This window comes from Ovis aries, chromosome 23, assembly GCF_016772045.2.
Source record: "Ovis aries strain OAR_USU_Benz2616 breed Rambouillet chromosome 23, ARS-UI_Ramb_v3.0, whole genome shotgun sequence".
NCBI lineage: Eukaryota > Metazoa > Chordata > Mammalia > Artiodactyla > Bovidae > Ovis > Ovis aries.
In genome coordinates this window covers 33,764,178-33,789,893 of record NC_056076.1, presented here as the reverse complement: position 1 = coordinate 33,789,893, position 25,716 = coordinate 33,764,178, and the positions used below count along the sequence as shown (strand labels likewise).

Genomic DNA, 25,716 nt, shown 5'->3' with positions numbered 1-25,716 from the left:
TAAAAAAAAGTGCAGTAACTGAAGTCAAGTTGTCACTTCTCATTTTATACTGAAAATTGTGGAGGGAACTAGGCGAATGGGTAATAACTAAATTAAAACCTTGTTTGTCATCTCATCAGTTCCGATCTGTCAGCTTCGTTTAGTTTGAAAGATGTGTTGGAGGAAGTAGCACATTTCAGAAAACAAAACAGCTAGTCACCAGCTCTGAACGGGCCTTCTAGAAAGCAGAAATATGTCACCAGCGCCTTTTCTCCCTGAAACAAAGCCTTCTGATTTGACAGATGCACGGCATCTTCTGTGAGACTCCGTGAAATGTCTGCTTCTTCCCCAGCACGCTTTTCTCCTTCCCAAACCTTTGTTTTTTTAAAAGGCTAGACCCCTCCATCCCCCAGCAGCAGTAGGCTGGAAGAGAAGCATCTTTATCAGTGTCATCATCTGTGTTTATAACCAGTTGTCAGCAAAACCTCAGACCTAAAGGACATCATCGAGTGGATAGACTTGAAGGAAGTGGAAGAAAGGGTTAGGCACTTAGTCCTGTCTGACTGTTTGCAACCCCATGGACTGTAGCCCGCCAGGCTCCTCTGTCCATGGGATTCTCCAGGCAAGAATACTGGAGTGGGTTGCCATGCCCTCCCTCCAGGGGATCTTCCTGACCCAGGGATCGAACCCAGGTCTCCTGCATTGCAGGCAGATTCTTCCTATCTGAGCCACCAGGGAAGCCCTGAGGAAGCCTTTAGTAACCTCCAGACCTCACTGAGACTTCCTGGGCCCAGCCTGTTCTGCCACCAAAGTGTCTCCCAGAGATGCTCTCAAACTGATCCACTGATTTTCTTCAGCTTCTTCCCTGGTTCTCTGAGCCACCGGAGGAAGGAGGAGCCAGACCGTAGCCACCAGGGACAAACGGGGGCTGGCGCTGGCTCAGGCTCAGCACTGCATGCAGGGTTTACTACAGCCTTATTATCCTTATTTCTTGTTTGTTTCTTTAATTAAGGGTTTTGTTTTGTTTTCTGGCCATGCCGTGAAGCATGTGGGCTCTTAGTTCCCTGACCAGGGATCGAACCTATGCCCCTTGCATTGGAAGCGCAAGAGTCTTAACCAGTGGACTGCCAGGGAAGTCCCTGTCCATACCTCTTTAAGAAGCACAGCAGGTATGCTGGCTTTTTCTGTGACTCTGCCCGAGGCTTTTGAGAAAATGATTTTCAAACATAAGCAACCATGGTTCTCCTGAGCGGATGTATTAATACCTTGCTGTTAAGCGCTCAGCCTGAGAATGCTTGTTGCTTCTTTCTAACCAGTTTGATTTACAGGAAATAAAGTGAGTCACAGGAAAAAACAGAGTAAGGGATTGGAGAGGGCCTTCTCTTGGTAATTCTGTCTCAGCACTGCTTGATGAGAGGGCCTGGGAGAGACCAGACCTTGGTCTCCACCAGTAGTACCTGGCCGTCTGAGAGGGAAACCATCATTAGGGCTGGTGGGAGGCCCAAACCACACCCAGGACGTGGATGCCAGTGCTCTCCTGGAAAAGCAAGGATGAGAGGGCCCCAGAGGGGACTTCTGTGACACCGCACTCAGCTGGTATTCCTCCTGTCATTCTTTTGGGCTAGATGATGGCCCCCCAAAATTCTTATGCTGAGCCCCAGCCCTCTGTACCTCAGAACTCTACCTTATTTGGAAATAACGTCATGGCAGATGTAATGAGTCAAGAGGAGATTGTGCTGGGGGAAGGTGGGCCCCTCATCTAATGACTAGTATCCTTATAAAAGGGGGAACCTTGGGGACAGATGTGCACACACAGTCTTGTGAAGGCGCCTGTCCTGCTGCCCCAAGACAAGGAGCTCCCAGAAGCTGGGACAGATCCTGCCCTCGGGAGCCTTGGTCTCCACAGCCATGAGATGATTGACTTCTGTTGTGGAAGCCACAGCCATGGGGCAGGGCACATGGGCTCCTTGTTACGGCAGCCCCGGTGAACTCACACGCTCCCCTAGGCTCTCTCGCTGCAGTCTCTTGGGCTTTGTCACTTCCTGTCGCCCATCCCCTCTCCTCACTGCATACCCAGCCCTGGGGGTGCTCACCCAGCCAGGGCTCAGTCACCATCGCCATCTTAACTGCCCCAGGCCCCCCGAGCCCCAGGTCCAGCTCTGCTAAATTATTCACAGTAACTGCTTGGTTAAGGGGAAGAGGTCAGTAAACAGTGGGCAAAAATACTCACAAAATGACATACATCATTTTCACTTTGGGCCACACAAGTATGTGAGATCTTAGTTCCCTGATCAGGGATCAAACCTACATCCCCTACCTTGGAAGCTCAGAGCCTTAACCACTAGACCACCAGGGAAGTCCTAACTTACTTAGTTTAAATACCTCGGATTTCACTTCAGGCACGTTGGCGATCAGCCATTCCACAGACCTGTGATGCAGGTCTTTCTGTGCAGTGAGGCTCCTGAGCAGAGTGAGTTATGACGTTGACCTCACGCTTTCACTGTTCACACAGTGTTCTAGAGAGAGAGCCTACCAGCCTGAGCTTTGGGGGTGCCGTGGTTGTTGGTTAAAGTGATTTACAGAGGGGAGTGGAGACCATGGCGCGTCAAGCAAGGGAAGTCAGTGAAGGGAGTTTCACTGCACACTTTGTTCCTCCACTGGGCCTTCTGCTCCTCCGCTCAGCCCTGTGTGCTCAGCCAATCAGTAGTGTCTGACTCTGCAACACCATGGACTGTAGCCCACCAGACTCCTCTGTCATGGGATTTCTTAGGCAAGAACACAAATGGGTTGCCATTTCCTCCCCCAGGGGATCTTCCCAACCAGGGTTCGAACCCGAATCTCTTGCATCTCCTACACTGGTGGGCAGATTCTTTACCACAGGCATTACCCAAGAAGTGCAATCCAGTATGACCTCATACCAACTGATCACATCTGCAGAGACCCTTTTTCCAAATGAAGTCATGGCCGCAGGGATTAAGCCCTGAATATGTCTTTTGGGGGAACTCGATTCAGCCCACAACACCAGCATTTTTAAGTGTGTTCTCTCTTGCTTCCTTGGCCTGTAGAGAATGAAGTACAGAATTTGAGAATGTGCATCTACACCCAGTACCCCCCATGGACCCCTGGGCGGTGGGCACCCTGGCCGTGTTCATAGATCACTGTGTTCACCCTCTGCTGTTGCAAATGTGATTTTCTTTGCTTTAGACTTTCAAAGTTGGTTGCCTGTTTTTAATGTCCTTAAGTGAATACCATTGCTATCATGGAATATTCCACGTGGAAGAGATCAAAACTTCTCACAGCCAACAGAGACTCCCCAGGGGGCTGGAAATAGAACAAGAAGCCAGTATTTGGCATATGAGAGAACACTTAAGGATCTTGGGTGGTGTGAGACGTTGCCTGGTCAGATATTTTGAAAGCAGATGCAGTGAAAGTGATCTACAGTCCTGGATCAGCTGTGGTGACCCTCATGCATCTCCATGCTGTTTCTGAGGGCTCCCGCATCTCATGGGCAAAGTGTGCCTTTGGAGGCTTTGTGGTCTGAAGCTGTAAATTCCCTCATACCAGAAACACTTTCCTAAACCTGGAAATGGAGCTACATAAAGAAGAAGATCAGATGGTGTTCCAGCAGTTGAGCACACTCAGTGTTTCCTAAGGGCTCAGAAAACATGGTATGTCCAGAGGGAACTCTGCCCACGTGAGCTGCAGCCCTGGGGAACTTTTCCGCTTGCTATTTTTTTCCCCTCCAGCAGATGTTTGTATGGAAATGTGATCTTTAATTCCTTAAAGACCCATCTCCCTGGAGTTAATCCCTCTTTTGAAGTCCTAATCTTTTGTGTAATGCTTTTTGGTCATCTTGACTCCAAGTGTTATATGTTACAGATGGAAAATTCTGTGGGCTTCTTGCATGACATTTGGGCCCAGAAGAAGATAACTGTACCGCTGGAGGGGAAAACATGGTGAATTTCCAAAGCCCATTGGAAATGGAGTTTGGCTGTCTTAACATCATTCCAGACAACTAGCATATGATTTAATTCTTTCACAAATGCACTCAAAGGAGGCAAACAAATCTGACTTTCTTTGTGATTATCTCAGTTATGATGGACATTGCCCTGATGCTTGTAAAGAGCAAAGCTGCAAATTCACGTGAGCCCTCCAGGTTCTAGACACAGCAGTTGGTCACGTGGGACCCATCTTGAGACTCATGCCATTTGAAGTCACTAGAGCAAGAAACTGTCAAGAGCTGGCCACTTGTTGATACTTGTGTGCTCTGGCAAAGACTTCAAGTCCCCCCTTAACTCCAAAGATGTTTCGGGAAACACGTAGGATGTGTTCTTGGGAGCTCTACCGGCTGCTTTCAACTCTCCAGGGCGTGGAGAGTTGGAGACCTGTTGCAGGGTGCCGTGCAGGTCTCTACTCTGGATTCCTCCTCTGGTCCCTGCCAAGAGTGGGCATCTAGGGGTAGCTGGACCCAGGAATGGAAAGAAGGTGCCCCAAGATGTTGTCTTCTATCTTTCCTTCCTTCCTTCCTGCCCTCTCCTCCAGCTGCTCAAAAATGGCCAACCAGAGGAGGACCAACCCTCCTGTAATTGATGTAAAACAATCACCTTGTAGGAGTGAGACTTGACCGGGGCATTAGAATAAGTTTTTTTTCTGAATGGGACCCATGCTGCCAGCCTCTCCTGCACCTCAAAGTGAGGATCACACAGCAGGAGTGTGCGATTGAATCAATGTACCATTTAACTATGGGCACATCCCGGTTGAAACTTTAGAAAGAAGGTTTACATTTATAGTCTCTGGTTTTCTTGTTCAGGCTTCCCTGGTTGTTGAGACAGTAAAGAATCTGCAGGAGACTGGGTTCGAGTCTTGGTTTGGGAAGATCCCCTGGAGGAGGGCATGGCAACCCACTCCAGTATTCTTGCCTAGAGAATCCCATGGACAGAGGAGCCTGGCAGGGTGCAGTCCATGGGGTCGCAAAGAGTCAGGCATGAGTGAGTGACTAAGCGCATTTTCTTGTTCTATTGAAAGTGTCCAAAAATTCTAGAAAAATGGTACTGATGGACTTATTTGCAGGGCAGGAATAGAGATGCAGACATAGAGGACAGACCTATGGACACCGCAGGGTAAGGAGAGGATGAGACAAATTGAGAGAGTAGCTACCATGTATAAAATAACTAGCTAGTGGGAAGCTGCTGTGTGGTGCAGGGAGCTCAGCCTGGTGCTTTGTGATGACCTAGAGGGCTGGGATGCGGTGGGAGGTGGGAGGGAGGTTCAAGAGGGAGGGGACATGTGTATCAGTTCAGTTTAGTCACTCAGTTGTGTTTAACTCTTTGTGAACCCATGGACTGCAGCCCACCAGGCTTCCCTGTCCATCACCAACTCCCGGAGCTTACTCATGTCCATCCAGCCGGTGATGCTATCCAACCATCTCATCCTCTGTTGTCCACTTCTCCTCCCACCTTCAATCTTTCTCAGCATCAGAGTCTTTTCAAATGAATCAGTTCTTCGCATCAGGTGGCCACATCAGGACCCGTGGCTGATTCATGCTGTTTGGCAGAAACCAACACAACATGGTAAAGCTGCTGCTGCTGCTGCTAAGTCGCTTCAGTCGTGTCCGACTCTGTGCGACCCCATAGATGGCAGCCCACCAGGCTCCCCTGTCCCTGGGATTCTCCAGGCAAGAACACTGGAGTGGGTTGCCGTTTCCTTCTCCAATGCATGAAAGTGAAAAAGTGAAAGTGAAGTCGCTCAGTCGTGTCCAACTCTTAGCGACCCCATGGACTGCAGCCTACCAGACTCTTTCATCCATGGGATTTTCCAGGCAAGAGTACTGGAGTGGGGTGCCATTGCCTTCTCCCACATGGTAAAGCAGTTATCCTCTAATTAAAAATGGATTTTCAAAAAATGTCCAAACCGTTTCTGTGTGGGAAGGAAGGCCACATCAGCAGCGAGTAATGAAGCAAGTGCAGGACCACTAACTAAGCCTGTTGAGTCTGTGCAACACATGCTTTCCTCTGTATGTGGAGGGATCACGAGGGACTCGGGCTTTCCTCCTGCCTGGGTGGGTGCTGGTGGGGGAGCTGTGTGTGGAGAACCTCTATCCTTCCATCTAGAAAGGGGCCCAGGCTGAGCGGAGTGGGAGCAGGGGCCACCTGGGGCTCCTGCGCCTCCTGTGTGATTGTGATCAGGGCTATTGTGATCGGTCACCCTCTGGCCCCACCCCACACTCCTCCTGGTGACCTGAGGGCCAGTCTGGAAAGCTGCCCTAGAAAATCTTTGACAAAAGCATCCATGAGTGCCCAGTCAAACCTGAAGGAGCAGATTTTTCTAGTAAGTCATAGAGAAGAGCAAGGCATTGAGGCCCAGGATGTTAAAGTGCATGGTTCAAATCCCCAATCACACCAGCTATTACATCGGTTCTGTCACTGACTCATTCATGCCTCATCAGTTAAAGCATTTAGAATCTGATACCTAATTGACTTCCTTCGTAGCTCAGTCGGTAGAGAATCTGCCTGCTAATGCAGGAGACCCAGGTTTGAGTCTTGGGTCGGGAAGATCCCCTGGAGAAGGAAATGGCTACCCACTCCAGTATTCTTGCCTGGAGAATCCCATGGACAGAGGAGCCTGCTGGGGTACAGTCCATGGGGTCACAAAGAGTCGGACATGACTGAGCAACTTAGCATGCAGGCACCTAATTGACACTTAATAGGTGTACATTCAGTCTACCTGAATAAGCTTTCTTGGCTCTGTTCTCGGACCTGTGGCTAGGGTTTGTGTCTGTGATATCTGATGAGAAACATCTCCCTGGAGAGAGGAGAGACAGACCTCTGTGTCCCTGTTCACCTTTGTGAGGCTGCGTGTGTCGGCCTTCAGCTGTCCTTTCTCAGCCTTTCGCCTTTACCAGGCCTGTGTGTTTTAGGGTCTGAATCCACAGACTGTTGAGAAAACTTACCTCAGCCCAAGAAGGCAGTTCCTGGTAAAAACAGTGAGTATTTATTGAGCTCGTATTATTTGTCTGGCCCTGTTCTGTAGGCTTTGCAATATGGAAGCTCATTTACTCTTTACAACATTCCAATGAGATGGCTGCTGATTTTTCTGCCATGGTTTTGGATGAGGAAACTGTAGAATGAGTGAGTGCCTGAGGTCACAGAAAGGGGACAGAGCTGGTACTGGAGGCTGAGGTTGGAGCTTTGGTCCTGCCTTCCAGTGATGGGTACTCAAGGGCTGCTCTGAAGCTCCACCCAGAAGTGGGCAGCAAATGTTTAGCAGCACGTTGTGATCAGGATGTTCCTGGAAGTAAAAACATAGTGGAGGCCAGCCACACCATAAAGGGAAAGAGTAACTAGTGAAAGGGGAGGAAATTCTTCCTGGGGAGGTTACTTGTGAACTGGGTTTTGAAGATTAAAGAGGAGTTCACCCAGCATATTTAGTAAGACACAACAGTGAGAAGAAATAGCATGCAAAGGACGGAGATATGAAACAGCAGGGATTTTTTTTAAAGATGAAGGTGGAACTTCCCTGACAGTCCAGTGGTTAAGACTCAGTACTTCCACTGCAGAGGGCACAGGTTCAATCCCTGGTTGGGGAACTAAGATCCCACCCACATGCATGCTGCTTGACCAAAAAAAAAAAGTACCTAACAGGGACCTTATGAAAAAAAAGTGAGTGTACTCCAAGTACTTCTATCATGGATGAGCGATAAAGCGCAGGGGAAAATATTGTGTGTGTTGAGACCAGAGAGGCAGAAAGAGCCAGAAAACAAAGGGCCTGGGAACCTGCCATGCCAGGAAAAGTATCAAAGTATTAGTCGCTCAGTCGTGTCCGACTCTTTGTGACCCTGTGGACTGTAACCCCCAAGCTTCTCTGTCCATGGGATTTTCCAGACAAGAATACTAGAGTGGGTTGCCATTCCATTCTCCAGAGGATCTTCTTGACCCAGGGATCAAACCTGGGTCTCCTGCATTGCAGGCAGATTCTTTACTGTCTAAGCCACCAGGGAAGCCCCATGCCAGGGAACCTGACTTAATTCTGGGCATGTAGGCAATTGAATATCATAGTTTTAAAACAAGGTCAAAGTACCCAAAGCTTGAGTACTACTGCTTTATTCCCTGATAATAATTATTGAAGGAAAAGATAATCAAACTCAGTAAGTTCCATATCTGATGTGTGTTACCATCATGCTGAAGAATGTTGGTTTTTAATCTCCCCCACTGTTTCTTCATTTTTTTCATCAGCAATCCTCTTTGGCAAAAGTTATTCTAAGATGCCAAGATAAGTACTTTGGGGAGGTTTTTTGTTTCTTTTTTTTTTTTTTAATGTTTTTTTAAGTGCCTTTGATTGCATAAGAGCGTCATGTAGAACTGTTTCCAGTAGTATCTTTTTAGCAGGAATGGAGGCTAAGACTGATTATGTAATTGTTCCCTCAATTTATTCTCAGAACCTAACACGCCGCCAGTGTATGAAAAGCCCTGATGATCACAATGGCATCTGAATGTCTTTCCTGCTCACGGTTTCTGGCACCGTTGCTTTTTGCGTCGCTCATTGCAAAGTAGAAATTGATGATTTAAATGTGGCAGGACTGTTCACCCAGCATAGGGCATCCTGGACTCATAGCTCCATCTGCCCGTGCTGCCCACAGCCAGCCCCTCCCACCAGAAAATGCATTCACGCACATGTGTTCCTTAGAGACCCTTGCCGGGGTCTCACTGTGTTAACACTGAAATGAGGAGTGGCAGCGTACTTCTGCTGCCCTGAGGTTGCGTTTTTGCAAGCAGAACAGAGTACCATCTGTCGGAGGCAGTGGCGGGAGGGTGCAGATACTGCTGTGAATTCCATGAATGCTGAATTGCTATAGAATTTTTTTTTTTTAATTTAAGACGCTTTGCATTTAGTTTGTTTATTTGTGTTTATGTTTTTTATTTTTATTTTTTAGAATAGTCCTTATCAGTGGCAGAAGATCCTTCTGTAGTATATTTTCAGTGCTGCCGTATCGGGACAGTACCCAAGTTGGGTATGTATATGCATGCTTGCTTTGTAGCCCTCTGGGCGAAAACTTCTGACACCCTGTGTGTGATGTGGCCGTGCTTTACGTTTCAAAGAGCTTGCCTTGCCAATTCAGTATTTGTAAATTTGAAAGAAAAAAAAGAGTTTCACTTTCTTTTCAGCCAAGAAGCTTCCTTGTTGTTGCTATTTGTGTGTGTGTGTGTGTGTGTGTTTTACCATGTTGCCTGCTGTTTCTAAAACCTCTTGCAATACTATAAGGCAAGAGCAATCTGGGGCCCACCCATCCTGCAGGGTCAACTTTTGGAGAAAGGTAGGTCAAGAAAGGAATCAGACGAATGGGTGGCGTTTCTGCATCCTTGCCCTTGAACCGGGGGCTGGACAGTGACCAGTGAGCTGCAGCAAATATTAAGGCAAAGCAGTATCGGAACAGACCTGTGTGATTCAGATGGAGGAATGCACGAGTCTCGATCAACAAGCCCCTCCTTTGCTCTAAAATAGAACTAAGTGACGCTCTGACATGGCAAAGCCCCGCCTCCTCATTCTGCATCCCGGAACTCTGTGTTGTTTCTCCTCTCCACCCCCCAGCCTGAGTCTGACTCCTTCGCCCCCTCACCAGTTCACTGCATCCACCATTTGTCATCCCTGTGGAGGGTGACAGGAGTACTGTGAGATGGCAGGTCTGGTTTCTGCAGACCAAATCTGGTGTTGCCCTCTGGTCACTGTAACAGTGACACCCGACTATTGCCCCTTTTGAGGGCATTATGCCCCTGACCATTCACTCCTCTCCCACCCCCTTCCGTGGGCTCTGCCTGGTCATTTCCCATTCACTGTGACCTTCCCTTCCCTGCCCCCGTCCCCGCCACTACTCCCCCACAGACCTGTCAGACTTCCAGCCTGTTAAACTCACTCTGATCTTTATTCTTACTCTACACCACAACTTCCATCATGCATCTTATTCATGGAATATGGACTATTATCAGTGCTGTCGCTTTCAGTCATGTCCGACTCTTTGTGACGCCGTGGACTGCAGCACGCCAGGATTCCCTGTCTTTCACTCTCTCCCAGAATCTGCTCAGACTCATGTCCATTGATGATGCCATCCAACAATTTCATCCTCTGTTGTCCCCATTCTCCTCCTGCCCTCAATCATTCCCAGGATCAGGATCTTTTCCAATGAGTTAGCTCTTCAAATCAGGTGACCAAAGTATTAGAGCTTGAGCATCAGTCCTGCCAGTGAATATTCAGGACTGATTTCCTTTATAATTGACTGGTTTGATCTCCTTGCTGTCCAAGGGACTCTCAAGAGTCTTCTCCAACACCACAGTTCAAAGGCATCAATTCTTCCTGGACATAAGGGCATTGAGATTTCTCCTCAGGTATCCCCCAGCTAATTCATTAAAGGTCATCTGGCATGGACAATGCACCAGCTAACACCAGCTCATGTGATCTCAGTGACAGGGACTGCTCTTCAGCTCCCAAGATAGACTTTTAGAACTAGAAGGAACTTGGAGACTCTCTAGTCCTGTGGTTTGCAGGCTTTTTCTTTTTAGCTGAAGAAGCCATTCTTCCAATGCAAGTTTACACAAAGTACCAATAAATAAAATCCCTAACTGCAGAGTTATTCCAACAAAGTGGGAGTGAGGATGAGATGCCCACTCATGTCCACTCTGTCCCTCATGGTCCCATTAGGGAAACCATAGTCTTTATCCATCCCTCAAGCCAGGGAGTCATCAGGTGCATGGGAGAGAGGTGGCTCAGGCTGGATCCTCAGTCCCAGCAAGTTAACCAGCCTTTCTGGGCCCAGGCTTACTTGTCGGTAAAATCAGCTATAATGTCAACCTCAGAGTTTTGAGAACATTAGTGGAAGATTAACATATGAACCCTCCGAGTACCCTACCAGGCTACAGTAGATACTCATTGAATGTTAACTTTGGGAACGTGTTTGTCTGGTCACAGAGCTACTTCATCACACTTTCTAGATCTGCCCCTATATGGCAGTTCTCAGTCCTCTTCATGGTAAGTTAGCCAGTGCCTACAAACACAAACCCAAGGGATTCATCTGCTCTTGGAGTTGGTCTTTGTTTTCCTCAGTGATACATCGTTATTTTTAAAAATCGGGACTTCCCTGGTGGTCCAGTGGTTTTAAGAACTCACCTTCCAGTGCAGGGGATGCAGGTTCAATCTCTGGTCAGGGAAGATCCCACATGCTTCAGGGCCACTAAGCCCCAGTGCAGCCAAATAAATAAATATTAAAAGGACCCTGGTGGCTCAGTTAGTAAAGAATCTGCCAATAAAGCAGGAGATCCGGGTTTGATCCCTGGGTCAGGAAGATCCCCTGGAGAAGGGAATGGTGACCCATTCCAGTATTCTTGCCTGGAGAATCCCATGGACAGAGGAGCCTGGTGGGCTACAGTTCATGGGGTCACAAAGAGTCAGACAGAACTGAGCAAATAACACACTTCAAAAAGAAAAGAAAAAAAAATCTGGGAAGTACATAAAAACAAAAGGAAGATGAAAATTACTGAGCCTCACCTCAAAGCCATCATGAATATTTTGATCTGTTTCCTTCCAGTCTTTTTTTTTCCCCTCCATTGGAACATGTGCTTGTATGGAATATGATAAGATGATTGTTCTGTTTTGATCTTTCTTGCTGGTGGTAAGAGGCTCTGCCAGATCCCACCTTTCAAAACAAGCTATTGGAAGCTGGTTGCTGAGAAGAGGAACAGATGTTGCCTGTCTTTTTCACTATAACTGAAACATCAAACCTTCCCATAGCTGTAAACACTCTTCTCAGATTAAGCTTGTAAATTATACCATTTTCTGGGAAGAGTCCCAGCCTTAAACCAGCTCCTTTTCTCTCCACCAGTTGCCAAGGCCCAACTGAGTCTTGTTGCTTTTTATCCACATTACTCATTGCCTTCTCTTTCTAGCATGGATTTGTGGTTTGGCTTGGCGACCCTCCACTTATAAAATGAATCGTAAGCAAGATGCCCAACTTTCCTGAGTAGGCAGATCCTACTTGATAAACAGCTCATCCACGGTTCTAAAACCATTGCCCCTCCTCTTGCTTCGCAGCTCACACCCCATCCTCTGGGCTGGTGTGCCATCACCATGGGAGCTGGAGTGGAAAATCTGGGAGCGCTAAAGGAATCTTATGAGTTCAGAATTAGAGAGAGAGGAAGTTGTGAAACAGAAAAACAGCTTGGAAGAAAGGCTCCTGCAGTTCTGAGAAGAAAAAGCAAATTCAGAGGGGGAGGTGGGAATAATGCAAACTTGACCTCTTTTAAAATATTATGGAGGGTCAGCCCCAAACCAGGAAACCACAAGAGAAACCCAGCTTCATCTTATGTCTTCACCATCTTTCACCCTCTGAGCTGTTGCTCCTGCAACCATAGCTCTTGCTGGTGCTGTTGGGCTAGTTGAGTCACGCTGCAGGCCAAAAGGGCACTGTATGGGCTAATTGCCATTTATAACATTGCATCAGTAGAGAATGCATTCTGAGTCCAGAGGGCCAACTCGAAAGCTTTTGGATAACAACCCGCTGGTGAGTGAGAGATGCAGGCATTATGCTGGGGACCAGTCCGTGGATTGTCCCTGTGCATAAGGGGAGTGATGTGGGTGCCCGCATACTCTCACTTCCTAAAACATGTGGACATCCGTAGGTATTCCTGTATGTGTGTCTGTGTGTACTCAGTTGTGTCCGAGTCTTTATGACCCCATGGACTATCCCTTGCCAGTCTCCTCTGTCCATGGGGTTTCCCAAGCAAGAATATTGGAGTGGGTTGCTATTTCCTTCACCATGAAATCTTCCTGATCCGGGGAGCAAAACTGGTGTCTCCTTCATTGGCAGGCAGATTCTTTACCACTGAGCCACCTGGGGAGCTTTTATATGTATGGATCCAACCAAACGAAGTAGGAATGAATCCAATTAACTTGTGATTCAGAGCAATGTAAGAAGATGATCAAACTAGTGATTCCAGCAGAAACCAGTTTCTGAGACGTGTGTGGATACAGACTCATTCAGATAACCATATCTGAATGAATGATAGTCACTGGGTTAATTTTATGATAAATGTATCAGAGCGACATCCCTGGTAGTCCAGTGGTTGAGACTTTGCCTCCCAATTCAGGTTGCATCCCTGGTGGGGGAACTAAGATCCCACATGCCTCTTGGCCAGAAAACCAGAGCAAGGAAGCAATATTGTAACATTCAATAACGACTTAAAAAAGTAACAAATGTATCAGAAACCATATAATGAAGAAAATGGCTTCCCAGTGGAGCACAAGGTACCTCTGGGGGGGCGTGATACAAAAAAGCAGCTTCCACATGGTGTTTATGTGCTTAGCTTTTTGGCATTGGGGCGTTTTAGATGAGGTCATCCTCTTGGGTCCATTTCCTGAGTTGATCATTTTGTGACACAGAGAACAGCTTCTTCTATTCTTAGGGCCTCCAAGCCTAAGTGCTGCCTGCCTTGCTCCCGGCCCATCGCCCCTTCCTCCCCACCCATTTTCGCCAAAAACATCTCTTTTCATTGTGGAAAATTGCACATTCACAAATTGTGTTTCTTTCCTCACACCAAGCATATTTCCACACAGAGACAGATTCAGGAATGATCTCATGGGTGAATCATGCTATTACCCCGCTGTTTATAGGCATTGCCTTTAGACAAAGATTTTGGTATAAGCTGTGTTAAGGTCCCTTCATTGTCTGCCAGTTACCCAAGTGGGGAGGAGGGGTGGTTTGTCAATGAAGTGCTGAGTGTGAAAGAGGCTGGACTTCTGGACTAAAAGCTGCTTTGATTTCAGTTTTTCCCATCAGTCCTGGGCATTGTTCCATCGACTAAACCATGATTTTATATCGCTCTGCTCTGATAGAAGGGAGCAGGCCCAGTCCAAGATGGCGGCTGTACCATATCTGACGAGGTGACAAATAGGATCTCTTAGACGATGATAAATGCTGTGTGGTTGAGTTCCAGTGGATGTATGAGTTCTTAATTAAAATGAGCCCACAAGTGGTATTTTCTTTCCTAACCCAGCTTTTCAAGCTTTGCTTTCTGTACCACAAAGCTCTCTTGTTTTTGCAGGATCTGGAAATCCTGTTAATATTTAATTGGCTTTTAAATTATTTACACATAAGTGTTCAACCTATTGTGATCCTTTAAAGAGCAAGCGCCCAGTGGAGCTCTGGGCTGGCATTCCAAGGTCTTGAGTTTAGAGCACCATGAGCAGAATGACTAGGGATAAAAGGCCATCCCTACTCTGGAAGTAGAAAGCCATGGAAAACAGTTAATTGACCACAGACACCATTTTTTCCTCTACTTCCCAGGTATTAAGTAATTAAATCCTTTTTTATTGTGAAAGTAAGAGGAATATTGGGTTCATATGCTCCCTAAGGAAAGGGTCTTCACTTGAATTTCTTGTTATCTAGTAGGGAATCTTGTTTGATCAGTTTCATGTACTATGGCTCAGTGAACTTTAAAAAAGGAAACGAAAGATCATTTTGCCTGTTACATAAGGTGAAATCTGGAGTTGGCCATTGAGTGGTTAATAGCAACCTGGGTAACCCCCTTTGGGCATCAGAATATCTAGATTGGCCATCTGCTCTGGCCGGTTGACTTCACAACTGTGCAATCACGTACATTCACTTTATGCTGTGGGAGCCAAAACTAAGACAGAGGTCCAGGGGGTTTCCAGGCATGGAGCTTTCGGGAGAGCTACATTGAATGACTTCCAGTGCTATCCAGTGAAGGAGGGGTTTATACCCCCCAAAAGAACCAGCCTGTATTTCTGCTCCTTGTTTAAGGGTCCACCTGCTGATTGGATGCATCCCCAAATGCATTTTCATCTTCTGTTTTAGCCTCCCCCCTTCCCCATTCCCCCTCCTTGAACCAACAGCATCCACTCCCCATCCCCATTGGCCACACATTGTATAAAAAAATCTGTGCTGAGTTTTCGAAGCATGCTTCACGCCTACAGCTTCTGCAAAAGTTAACAGACTTGAATAGAATGAGAAATGAGCTCTTGTAGCCAAATAAGTGCAAGCTGTAGAATCCCCCAGGCCTGTGGAGGAGAAGGGATCAGACCTTTGCGTTGTCCGCGATTTCTTAACTATTCGTTTCTGTCGGCACATCTGCCCAAATGAGGTTTTCTTCTGTAATCTGATTGGCCCTGTTTGTCTCTGAGTGCATGCAACAGCATTTCAACCTTAATGCATACAGTTTTGGACAATATCCACATCTGGTATTTTTGAACCTGCCTCACTCCGTTTTCAGAAGCAGGTAGAACATAAATAAATTGACATTTGAACTCTTGAGATACCTGGGAAAAAAATAATCTCCTAGGCTTTTCAGAGAAATAGAAGTGTCTGACTTCAGGTTGCTTTCAATTACTTTCTGCTGCAGTTTTGTTATCCAGCTCAGTCTCCTGGTACTGGAGGGTTAATGCTGGCATTTGAGCTAAAAAGATATTTCTATTTTCATACGGCATTTTGATGAGAATTCAGAAGGATGATCTTAGAAAGAAAACATCAAGATTTTATCACTGCTCCTCTGGGACTTCTGCTTACTTCTTTTCCACTGCTGTTTCTAGAGGACTCTCTTTGGGTAAACCAGCAACATCATTCAGAACTCCTTTCGGAGGTCACCTTCAGCCCTTGAATCCCAAAACAGTGGGGCATCGAGGGCCACGGGTCTCTTCCTTGCTTTACACTCACATGTGAGCCCCGAGCAGTTGCTGTGTCTATAAATTAGGAGGTCACTATATGAAGTTGGCGTTTATGTGAGTCAGACAGACAACAGCAATTTCATATGCTTCCTATTAATGTAGTCATCCCACGGTATCCACGGGGGACTGGTTCCAGGACCCCTGGTGGATATTGAAATCCACAGAAGCTTAAGTCCCTTACATAAAATGGCATAGTATTTTTTGTGTAACCTACACACATCCTCCTGTGTACTTTGAATCACTTCTGTGAATATGCCTGCTAAGTCGCTGTGGTTGTGTCTGACTCTTTGCAATACTATGGACTGTAACCCACCAGGTTCTTCTGTCCATGGGGTTCTCCAGGCAAAAATACTGGAGTAGGTTTCCATGCCCTGCACCAGGGGATCTTCCTGACCCAGGGATCAAACCCTTGTCTCCAGCATCTCCAGTACTGGCAGGTGGGTTCTTTACCACTAGCACCACCTGGGAAGCCCCTTGAATCATCTCTAGGTTACTTATAATACCTACTGCTGCTGCTGCTGCTGCTGCTAAGTCACCTCAATCGTGTCCGACTCTGTGCAACCCCAGAGACAGCAGCCCACCAGGCTCCCCTGTCCCTGGGATTCTCTAGGCAAGAACACTGGAGTGGGTTGCCATTTCCTTCCCCAATGCATGAAAGTGAAAAGTGAAAGTGAAGTTGCTCAGTCATGTCCGACTCTTTGTGACCCCATGGACTGCAGCCCACCAGGCTCCTCCATCCATGGGATTTTTCAGGCAAGAGTACTGGAGTGGGGTGCTGTTGCCTTCTCCATGTATAATACCTAGTAAAATGTAAATGCTATGTAAATAGTTGCCAGCACTCAGCAAATTCAAGTTTTGCTTTTTGGAACTTTTTGGGTTTTTTTCCCCTAATATTTTTGATCCAAGGTTGGTTGAATCCATGGATGCAAAACCTGGGGTATGGAGGGTTGACTGTATATGGTTTCAGCAACTCTTATAAGAGCACTTAGCTAAGGCACCTCGAGAAGTTTGTCAGCTTCTTTATAAAAGATGTGCTGTTTAAGATCCCAAAAGTCTCAATATGAACAAATTCAAAAGCTGTTAAAGAGATGACATTATTGACATAGATATGTTTCATTTTCCGTGCACACGTGGCTGTGTAAATGGATGCGTATACGTGGGCTCTCTTAATTCAGTCCCACCAAAACGGCAGTCCTGAAGTTAATGACAACCTCTTCCTGAAAATGAGGCAGAAAAAAATGAACAAGTGTGCCCTCGGCTGCCACCACGAAGCAGTCAGTTTTTCTAGAGCAGTTGTGATATTTATAGCCATGTCAATGAAGTTTCTGAAATGTGAATATAGCCAATATTGGTGCAGCAGCTTCAGTCTGCAAGAAATATCTTCTTAGTTAATATAAACTCCCTTCTACAAAACTGACAGGAAATTCAGACTGAATTATCACTGGGCACCACCCTTCTCCTCTCCAGGATGCACAAAGGACCTGGAATGCTGTGGACTTGGGGAGCATCATTGCTCATTGTCCTTTGTGTGCTCTGGCATCACCGAAACCCCCACTGCCATCCCCCCTGTCTGCGCAGCCCCTCAGGGCAAAAGGATGTGCCACTCTATGCCTTGTATAAGATGTGAATTTTTATCTCAGCCGGGAGCTCCGTTCCTGGGGTGCTTATGGGGTGTAGGGCATGGGTCCCCTGTGACCGTGGGCATCACAGTCCTCATTTCCTCCCCACTGAGGACAGACCTGCTGCACTGGCTCCATCCACAGGGTCCTGCCTCTCTCCCATTCACTCCGGGGCTCCTAACATGGACTATTCTCTGAGCTGGGGCCTGGGTCAGAGACATCCCCGGAGACAATGGGCAGAAAGTGGCCAGGCCGCCTCGGGAAGGCCGACTTGCTAATCCCGTACAGTAGCCACACGTGGCTATTTAAATTTTAACCAAAAGTAAGAACTCAGTTCTTCGGTTGACTGGTCACACTGCAAGCGCTCCATTGCCACGTGTGGCTCGTGCCTGCCCTGTGGGACGGCTCAGTCGGAGGACCATCCATCGCTGAGGGAGATTCTGTTGGACTGTAATGAGCAGTGTGTGTTTTCTCAGTAGCTGTCAAGGGTGGACACACTCTTCTCCTGTCTCACTTTCATTCTCAGTGTGCCGTAGTTATTTAGAGAGTAGACTGATACAGGTGAAGCGCCAGGGGTGGAAAGTGGTGGCTGTGGTATGCAGGGGGCATGGTAATTCTCCAGAGATGGGTTCCTGTGGTCAGGGGTGGTGGAGTTTTGCCCATAGAGCTCTCTTTTCCATGTGGTCCAAAGTGTCCGTGAGGCACTTGGATAGGCTAAGAACCTCTGTTCCTTTAAATTTTTTAATAATTTTGTTCATTTAATTTATGGCTGTGCTGGGCCTTTGTTGGTGCTCACGGCTTCCTCTAGTTGTGGCGAGTGGGGGCCGCTCTCCGTTGTAATGCACGGGCTTCTTATTGCGGTGGCTTCTCCTTGTTGCAGAGTGCAGGCCCTAGGGCGTGCGGGCTTCAGTACCAGTGTTGCAGCACCTGGGCTCAGTAGTTGTGGCTCGTGGGGTCCAGAGCACAGACTCTGAAGTTGTGGCACACAGGCTCAGTTGCCCCACAGCATGTGAAATCTTCCCGGACCAGCGATCGAACCTGTGTCCCCTGCATTGGCAAGTGAATTCTTATCCGCTCTACCACCAGGGAAGTCCTCCCTGTTCCTTTTAAACCGGGCTTGGGGTTTATCTCATGGAGAGGAGTCTTGCATTTCATGTGCACTTAAAGTATAGTTTTTGTTATGGCTCCGTTTCTCACAAGAAGGGGAGTGTGTGGGAGCGTGGAGGGACTTTCCTGGTGGTCCAGTGGTTAAGACTTTGCCGTCCAATGCAGGGGACATGGGTTTGATCCCTGGTTGGGGAGCTAGGATCCCATGTACTACTAGGTGCTACCAAAATGTTTTGAAAAAAGAAGGGGAGTGTGGAGTAAAAGTGGCTGGTTTGGTTCTGCGAACTGGGATCTGTGCTTCCAGGATCAAGGGGCCAGTTGGCAAAGGCAGGGCTGCCCCGGGGAAGCACAGAGCCTGGGAGCAAACTGAGACAGATAGAAAGGGGCACAATGGAAAAACACCCACCATCGGTGCCATGTTTATGAACCAATAAGGAGTCAGTTGACCTCTGCTCAGCAAACACTTCTTTAAGCATCTTTACACATCAGATGCTAGGTAGACAGGATTCAGACATGGATTGAGACTCTGTTCCTGCCTACAGCCAGCTCTCCAGGTAGGAGCACTCTCTTTTTTTTTTTTTTTTTAAACTTGACTCTCTTTAAGTTTTTATTATTTATTTTTAATTGAAGGATGATTGCTTTACAGTATGGTGTTGGTTTCTGCCAAACATCAACATGAATCAGCCATAGATATGCATACGTCCCCTCCCTCTTGACTCTCCCTCCCATCTTCCTCCCCAACTCAACCCTCTAGGTTGTTACAGAGCCCGGGTTTAAGTTCTCTGAGTCATACAGCAAATTCTCATTGGCTGCCTATTTTACATATGATAATATATGTTTCCTTGTTACTCTCTCCATCATCCCACCCTCTCCTTCCTCCCCACCCCCACCATCGTGTCCAGGCATCTATTCTCTGTGTCTGTGTCCTGGAGCACTCTTAATAGGGACCTATTTGAATACCCCTTATTTCTTTTAATCTTCTCATCCCATAAAGATTTTTCCTGCTCTTGTATTAGTTTCAGTCCTAAGTAACATTCTCCATCCGGGTGAAGTGGAAACAAGGAGGCAGTTGTCTAGGAGCTGGGAATTTGAGGCACATGCTTGCTGGGTTAGACTTTGGGAAAGCAGTAAGTCTGAGGAAGCGTGTTGTTGGTCCTTTAACAAAATACAGGTTCTGCTTCTTTGTGCCAGCTCGCCTGGTCTTCCACCACTGGGCCACTCCATCCTTTGCCACCACAGCTATTTTTGCCTCTTGTTCTGGTGCTTGCTCTGAAGGCATTTCCCTTTTTAGGGCCTTTATGCAGTCATCATCTTCATCCTTAATTGCTTGAGGAAATCTGAGAGTTGCCCCCGGTGGCTCACGTAGGAGGCAAGGCAACCGTGCACGTGGTCTCCGGGGAACCTGAGGTTCTCGTGGTCTTGCTGAGCCCCACTCTGCTCCAGCCCACCTGGTCCTTCCAGCTTTGGATTTGAGGTCAATAACTGGGAAGCAGGGCTCTCTTTTGGTGTCACATGTTCCTAAGGTGATGTGACTTAAATCAGCCTGGCCCTCAGAGCCCTCAGGGAGTGTGGTCCCTAGCAGAGGAGCCACCCAAGGTGAACTCAAACACCTCCCCAGAGCACTTCTATGACTCAGAATATGTGAGGGGCTTTCAATGGGCTTCCCTGGTGGTTCAAACAGTAAGGGATCTGCCTGCAATGCAGGAGACCTGAGTTCCATCCCCGGATCAAGAAGATCCCCTGGAGAAGGGAATGGCTGGCTACCCATTTCAGTATTCTTGCCTGGAGAATTCCATGGACAGAGGAGCCTGGCAGGCTACAGTCGATTCAGACATGACTGAGGGACTAAAACTCATTCTCAGTAGCAAGCTAATTGCAATTACTTTGTATGCGGTTTATCTGGTGTCTCAGACGGTAAAGAGTATGCCTGCAATGCAGGAGACCCAGGTTTGATCCCTGGGTCAGGAACATCCCCTGGAGAAGGAAATGGCAACCCACTCCAGTATTCCTGCCTGGGAAATCCCATGGACAGAGGAGCCTGGTGGGCTACAGTCCATGGGGTTGCGAACACAACTGAGCAACTAACGCTTTCACTTTATGGGATACTATGCACCTTCTGACTACGTGTGTACAATTCTCCTGTTCTGTACTGTCCTGAAGGGGTAAGTTTGATGTTTGGAAGTACTTGAAGTCATGTACTGTCAAACCTGGTCAGTGGGGAGAGAGGTTAGGACACTGACTGAAGTGGTAAGTGTTCAGGATTAAAATAATTATATACATATAAAAGAATCGGAAAAAGAGTAGATATGTGTATATGTATAACTGATTTGGTTTGCTGTACAGCTGAAACTAATACAACATTGTAAATCAACTATACTCCAATAAAAAATTTTTTTAAGAAAAAATTTATATGTATATGGTGGCTCAGATGGTGAAGAATCTGCCTGCAATGCAGGAGACCAAGGTTCGATCCCTGGATTGGGAAGATCCCCTGGAGAAGGAAATGGCAACCCACTCCAGTATTCTTGCCTAGAGAATTCCATGGGCAGAGGAGCCTGACGGGCTGTACTGTCTGTGGGGTTGCAGAGTCAGACATCACTGAGCAACTAACAGTAACATACATATATATACACACACTAATATATATATATATGCATGCACACATATATACACGTGCACTATATATGTAAGTTTAAAGTTTGAAGACTGGGATGGGTTGGTTGTTTTTTTTCTTTCTGCATGATGTTAGTGTTGATTCCAAAAGGGGCTGCAGAGACCTTTTGATCTGGGCAGAACCATGGCCTCCCAAGGAGACTACCTTAGAAGGTGCAGTACTTCCCAGATGCAGGTCTTGGGTGTTTCTTTTAAAAACGGTCATCAATCAGATCGGATTAGGGTGCCAGTCCATGCCTGGAACGCCCGTAGACAAGGATGATTGCTCAACAAAGTGAAATGATACCTTTTTTTCCCTCCTAGAAGGTGGGAGGGACGGCCTCTTGTCTTTCTTCCTTATCACACATGGGCTCTCATTCTCTCTTCCCGTGATTCCGTCACCTTTGGCCTGGAGAGTCTGGCCTTTACATGGTGTTTATTCTTGCTTAGGTTGTAGGAGACGTCTCAGAGTGTGGCGGTTCCCTCCGGGCCACAAGGCTCGAATGCTGCCAGCCTGGGGCGGCTTTGACTAACAAGGCTGCGTGTGGAGCCCAGCTGGAAGAGGAAGCTTCCAAACTCAGTTCCAATCCAAATCACCTGGGAGTATTTAAAACTCAAGCCAACCAGGTTACGCCCCATTCAACTGAATCAGAATGAACATCTGGGGATGGGGGCCAGACACCATACAGGCACACCTTGTTTTATTGTGCTTTACAGACACTGCTTTTTTTCCCCCCTTTTATGGGTTGAAGGTTTGTGGCAGTCTGCATTGTCAGATGATGGTTAGCATTTGTTAGTATTTTTAAATTAAAGCTTGTACATTTTTTTTTAAAGACATAGTGCTATGAAAACTTCATAAAGTGCAAACATAACTTATGTATGCACTGGGAGACTGAACAATTTGTGTGACTCGCTTTGTTGCAATATTTGTGTTGTTGGAGTCATCTGGAACTGAACCTGCAGAATCTCTGAGATGTGCCTGTAGTTTGTCAAAGATCCCAGGCAATTCTAATACGCAGTGAAAGTCTGAGAGCTCCTGTAAGGAGGGATTAGCCTTGAAAATGTGAACAGTTACCCATGAGCAGAGCCACAGCCAGACCCAGGAAAGAATGCTGCATGAAATGCTGCACCGGACACAAAACCAGTGTCTACAGCCCACTGTCAGCGGGGACCTTGGTGAGCCGGTTACTTGCACTGGGCCTTGTTTTTCTCATCTGTAAAATGGGATAATAATAGCGACACATGTCCAATAGGGTGATCTTAAAGAATGAAAAGGAAGATGTGTGGAAGTAAATTAGGACGTGCTTGCTGGTAGTAGGGGTAGTCGTGTTAGTCGCTCAGTCGTGTCCGACTCTTTGCAATTCCACGGACTGTAGGCTACCAGGCTCCTCTGTCCTTGGGATTCTCCAGGCAAGAATGCTGGAGTGGACTGCCATTCCCTTCTGCAGAGGATCTTCCTGACCCAGGAATCGAACCTGGGGTCTCTTGCGTTGCAGGCAGATTCTTTACCATTTGAGCAACACAGAAGACCTTGCTGGTAGTACTGGACATTATTCTTTTATAGAGATAGTCATTGTCTGAGTGGCCCGGTAAGGTAGCTGGCGTGGCTGTTGTGGCATTAGTCCCTTCATTACTAGTAATAAAGCTGAGAACTGTTTAGGGTAAGAATTTCTTCCTCCTGTCTAATAAGGGAGTGGCAAGGAGAGGTGACCTTTTCTGGCTTCCTGTTAGCTGGCCATTTAAGAGCCGATAGCCTTGCTGATTGGGAAGGGACTTTGGTAATCCACTGGCTACTGAGCCTGGCTCTCATCTTCAGGCTCTCTGTTCAGTTGAATTTCATTATATTAATGTGGGTAGAACTACCAAGAAGCCTCGAAAGAGGGACAGAGAATCTTGTCAGGCACGGCGGGACCTCCTCCATCATTATTGTGAGAGTGACTCTGGTGTTCCGACAGTAAACATCTCCGTGGCTCCTTCCGATGCAAACAGAAGCATCTTTATCCTTGGCTTGTCCCTGCAGGGATTTGAAGCTGGACGGAGGGAGACAATCAGCGGGAGCTGTGAGCCTGAAGGAGATCATCGGCCTGGAAGGTGTGGAGCTGGGTGCCGACGGGAAGGTAAGACCGCCTGGCTCCCAGACCTCCGGCTTATGCGACAGACACCGCAAGGGTCAGGAAGCAGAGGCTGTGATGGACCACAAACCACCCTTGGGCTGGAAAACCTGACGTGGGGCACAGCCTGGGTGCGTGAGTGACGCCAGTCCAGAAGGAAGAGTTAGTCGCTCAGTCGTGTCCTACTCTTTACAACCTCCATGGACTATAGCCGACCAGTCTCCTCTGTCCAGGCGATTCTCCAGGCCAGAATACTGGAGTGGATTGCTATGCTCTTCTCCAGGGTATCTTCCTGACTCAGGAATCGAACCCAGGTCTCCCGCATTGCAGGCAGATTCTTTACTGTCTGAGCCACCAGGGAAGCCCCCTATCCAGGTGTGCAGATGGGTTAAATGGCAGCCCAACTGTTTCTCCATGAATGCCCATCCTGGCTAGTCCAGTCACCCACTCTTGTTCTAAGAACCCCCAGTGGATGCCTGAAACCTTGGGTAGGGCAGAACCCTACATATGCTATGTTTTGCCTTATATATGGGCTTCCCTAGTGGCTCAGACGGTAAAGCGTCTGCCTGCAATGTGGGAGGCCCGGGTTCAGGAAATGGCAACCCACTCCAGCACTCTTGCCTGGAAAATCCCATGGATGGAGGAGCCTGATAGGCTACAGTCCATGGGGTTGCAAAGAGTCAGACACGACTGAGCGATGTTTTGCCTTATGCATATATACCGCTAATAAAGTTTACTTTTTAAATTAGGCACAGTAAGAGACTATCCGAATTGTACTTTGTCACTGCTTTGTGCTTTGGGGCCATTAGTAAGTAAAATAATGCTTGAGCACGAGGCCTGTGATACCATGATAATTGATCTGATAACCGAGACGGTTGCTCCGTGACTAAAGGGTGGGATCGCCGGACAAAGGGATGGTTCATGTCCTGGGCGGGACGGCGCTAGATTTCATCATACTGCTCTGACTGACTCACAATTTAAAGCTGAGGAATTACTTCTAGAATTTTCCATGTAGTTTTTTGGGGCCATGAGTAACAAACTGGGAGTGAGGGGAAACTGCTTTCTCTTGCATACACACACCTGCGTGTGCCTGGATGAGGTGACGGGCGGTTTGAACAAGCATTAACTGTGGTGAGTAGCAATCCCACTACTAGACAGTGTTTAGTTAGGGGCTTTCCAGGCTTCCTCAGTGACTGAGTGGTAAAGAGTCCGCCTGTAATAAAGGAAACGTGAGTTCGATCCCTGGGTCGGGAAGATCCCCTAGAGGAGGGCATGGCAACCCACTCCAGTCTTCTTGCCTGGAGAATCCCATGGACAGAGGCGCCTGAGGGGCTACAGTCTATTGGGTCGCAAAGAGTCAGACACCACTGAAACGATTTAACACACACGTGTGCGATGCACCCGACTGGCGTCATGAGCCACGTCTCTGCCAAGCAGGTGAAAAGAAAAACACGTGTTGCAGCTTCATTCCTGAAGACTGAGTGTTCACGGGGAAGGAATGAGGATAGAATGAGATGAACACCTTAGATGCAGCATCTGCCAGGGGAACGGGGGAGGGCAGAGCCCTTATCAGAGACTCTTGAGGCCTGATCTTCTGGAATTCTACCCGTGGTGAATTAAACAAAGCATTGCAGCATATGCCTTCTGAGTTAGAAAACCTCCCAGCAGCTTCAGAGATGGTCCCTTGCTATCAGACATATGACTGTCTCTGCCCCATAACATGAATATTATCATGAGTGGGGTAAATTAAAACTAGGATGGCCTCAAGTCAGTCTAGTTTAGGTTTTGGCGCAAACATGTGTAAAAACAAATTTCATTTTTCAGATCTTGGATTTTAGAATTGCCTAGCTATGAGACTGTGGACCTAAACTTGGCGTGGCAATGCAGCTTGGTCAGAATGCAAACCTCACATTCAGTTCAGTTCAGTCATTCGTGTCTGATTCTTTGTGACCCCATAGACTGCAGCACGCCAGGCTTCTCTGTCCATCACCAGCTCCTGGAGCTTGCTGAAACTCATGTCCATCAAGTCAGTGATGCCATCCATCCAACCATCTCATCCTCTGTTGCCCCCTTCACTGCCGTGGGTTAATCACTGGCCTGTTTTTGTCTTCATCTTTTAGACTGTTTCTTACACCCAGTTTCTGTTGCCCACAAATGCCTTCGGAACACGGAGAAACACCTTAGACTCCACGTCCTCCTTCTCCCAGCTCCGTACCCTGAGCCATCGCAGCCTCTCCATCGGTCGGGCGAGCAGCACCCAGGGGAGTCTTGACACGGGTAAGCTGGGATCTGGCCACAAGAGGTGCCTCAGTGGACAGCATGGATTGGGTCTCCTTGTGTGCATGGGTGGATGGGCAGGCTCACTACCAGGCCACAGGGTAGGTTCTCTAATGAGAGGCCTCGGTCACCAGCCCCTAAGCTTCCATGAGGAAACATGCCCAGACCACCTTGCAGAGAGGCCTGGCTCCCTGGCTTCTTTCTGCCTCTTAGCTCCTCATCCCTCTGCTTACCTGCTTCTTACCTAC

The 25,716-nt window shown here is 47.5% G+C and overlaps 1 protein-coding gene across 1 annotated transcript in view; it reads left to right on the top strand.

Moving 5' to 3' along the window:
- CABLES1 (Cdk5 and Abl enzyme substrate 1) overlaps positions 1–25,716 on the top strand; it is a 102,776-nt gene that overhangs the window by 58,318 nt on the left and 18,742 nt on the right. The window contains exons 4-6 of the mRNA XM_015103631.4: positions 8,909–8,986; positions 23,101–23,197; positions 25,312–25,468. Coding sequence (XP_014959117.3) covers positions 8,909–8,986; positions 23,101–23,197; positions 25,312–25,468 — 332 coding nt within the window. The remainder of the gene's footprint in view (positions 1–8,908; positions 8,987–23,100; positions 23,198–25,311; positions 25,469–25,716) is intronic.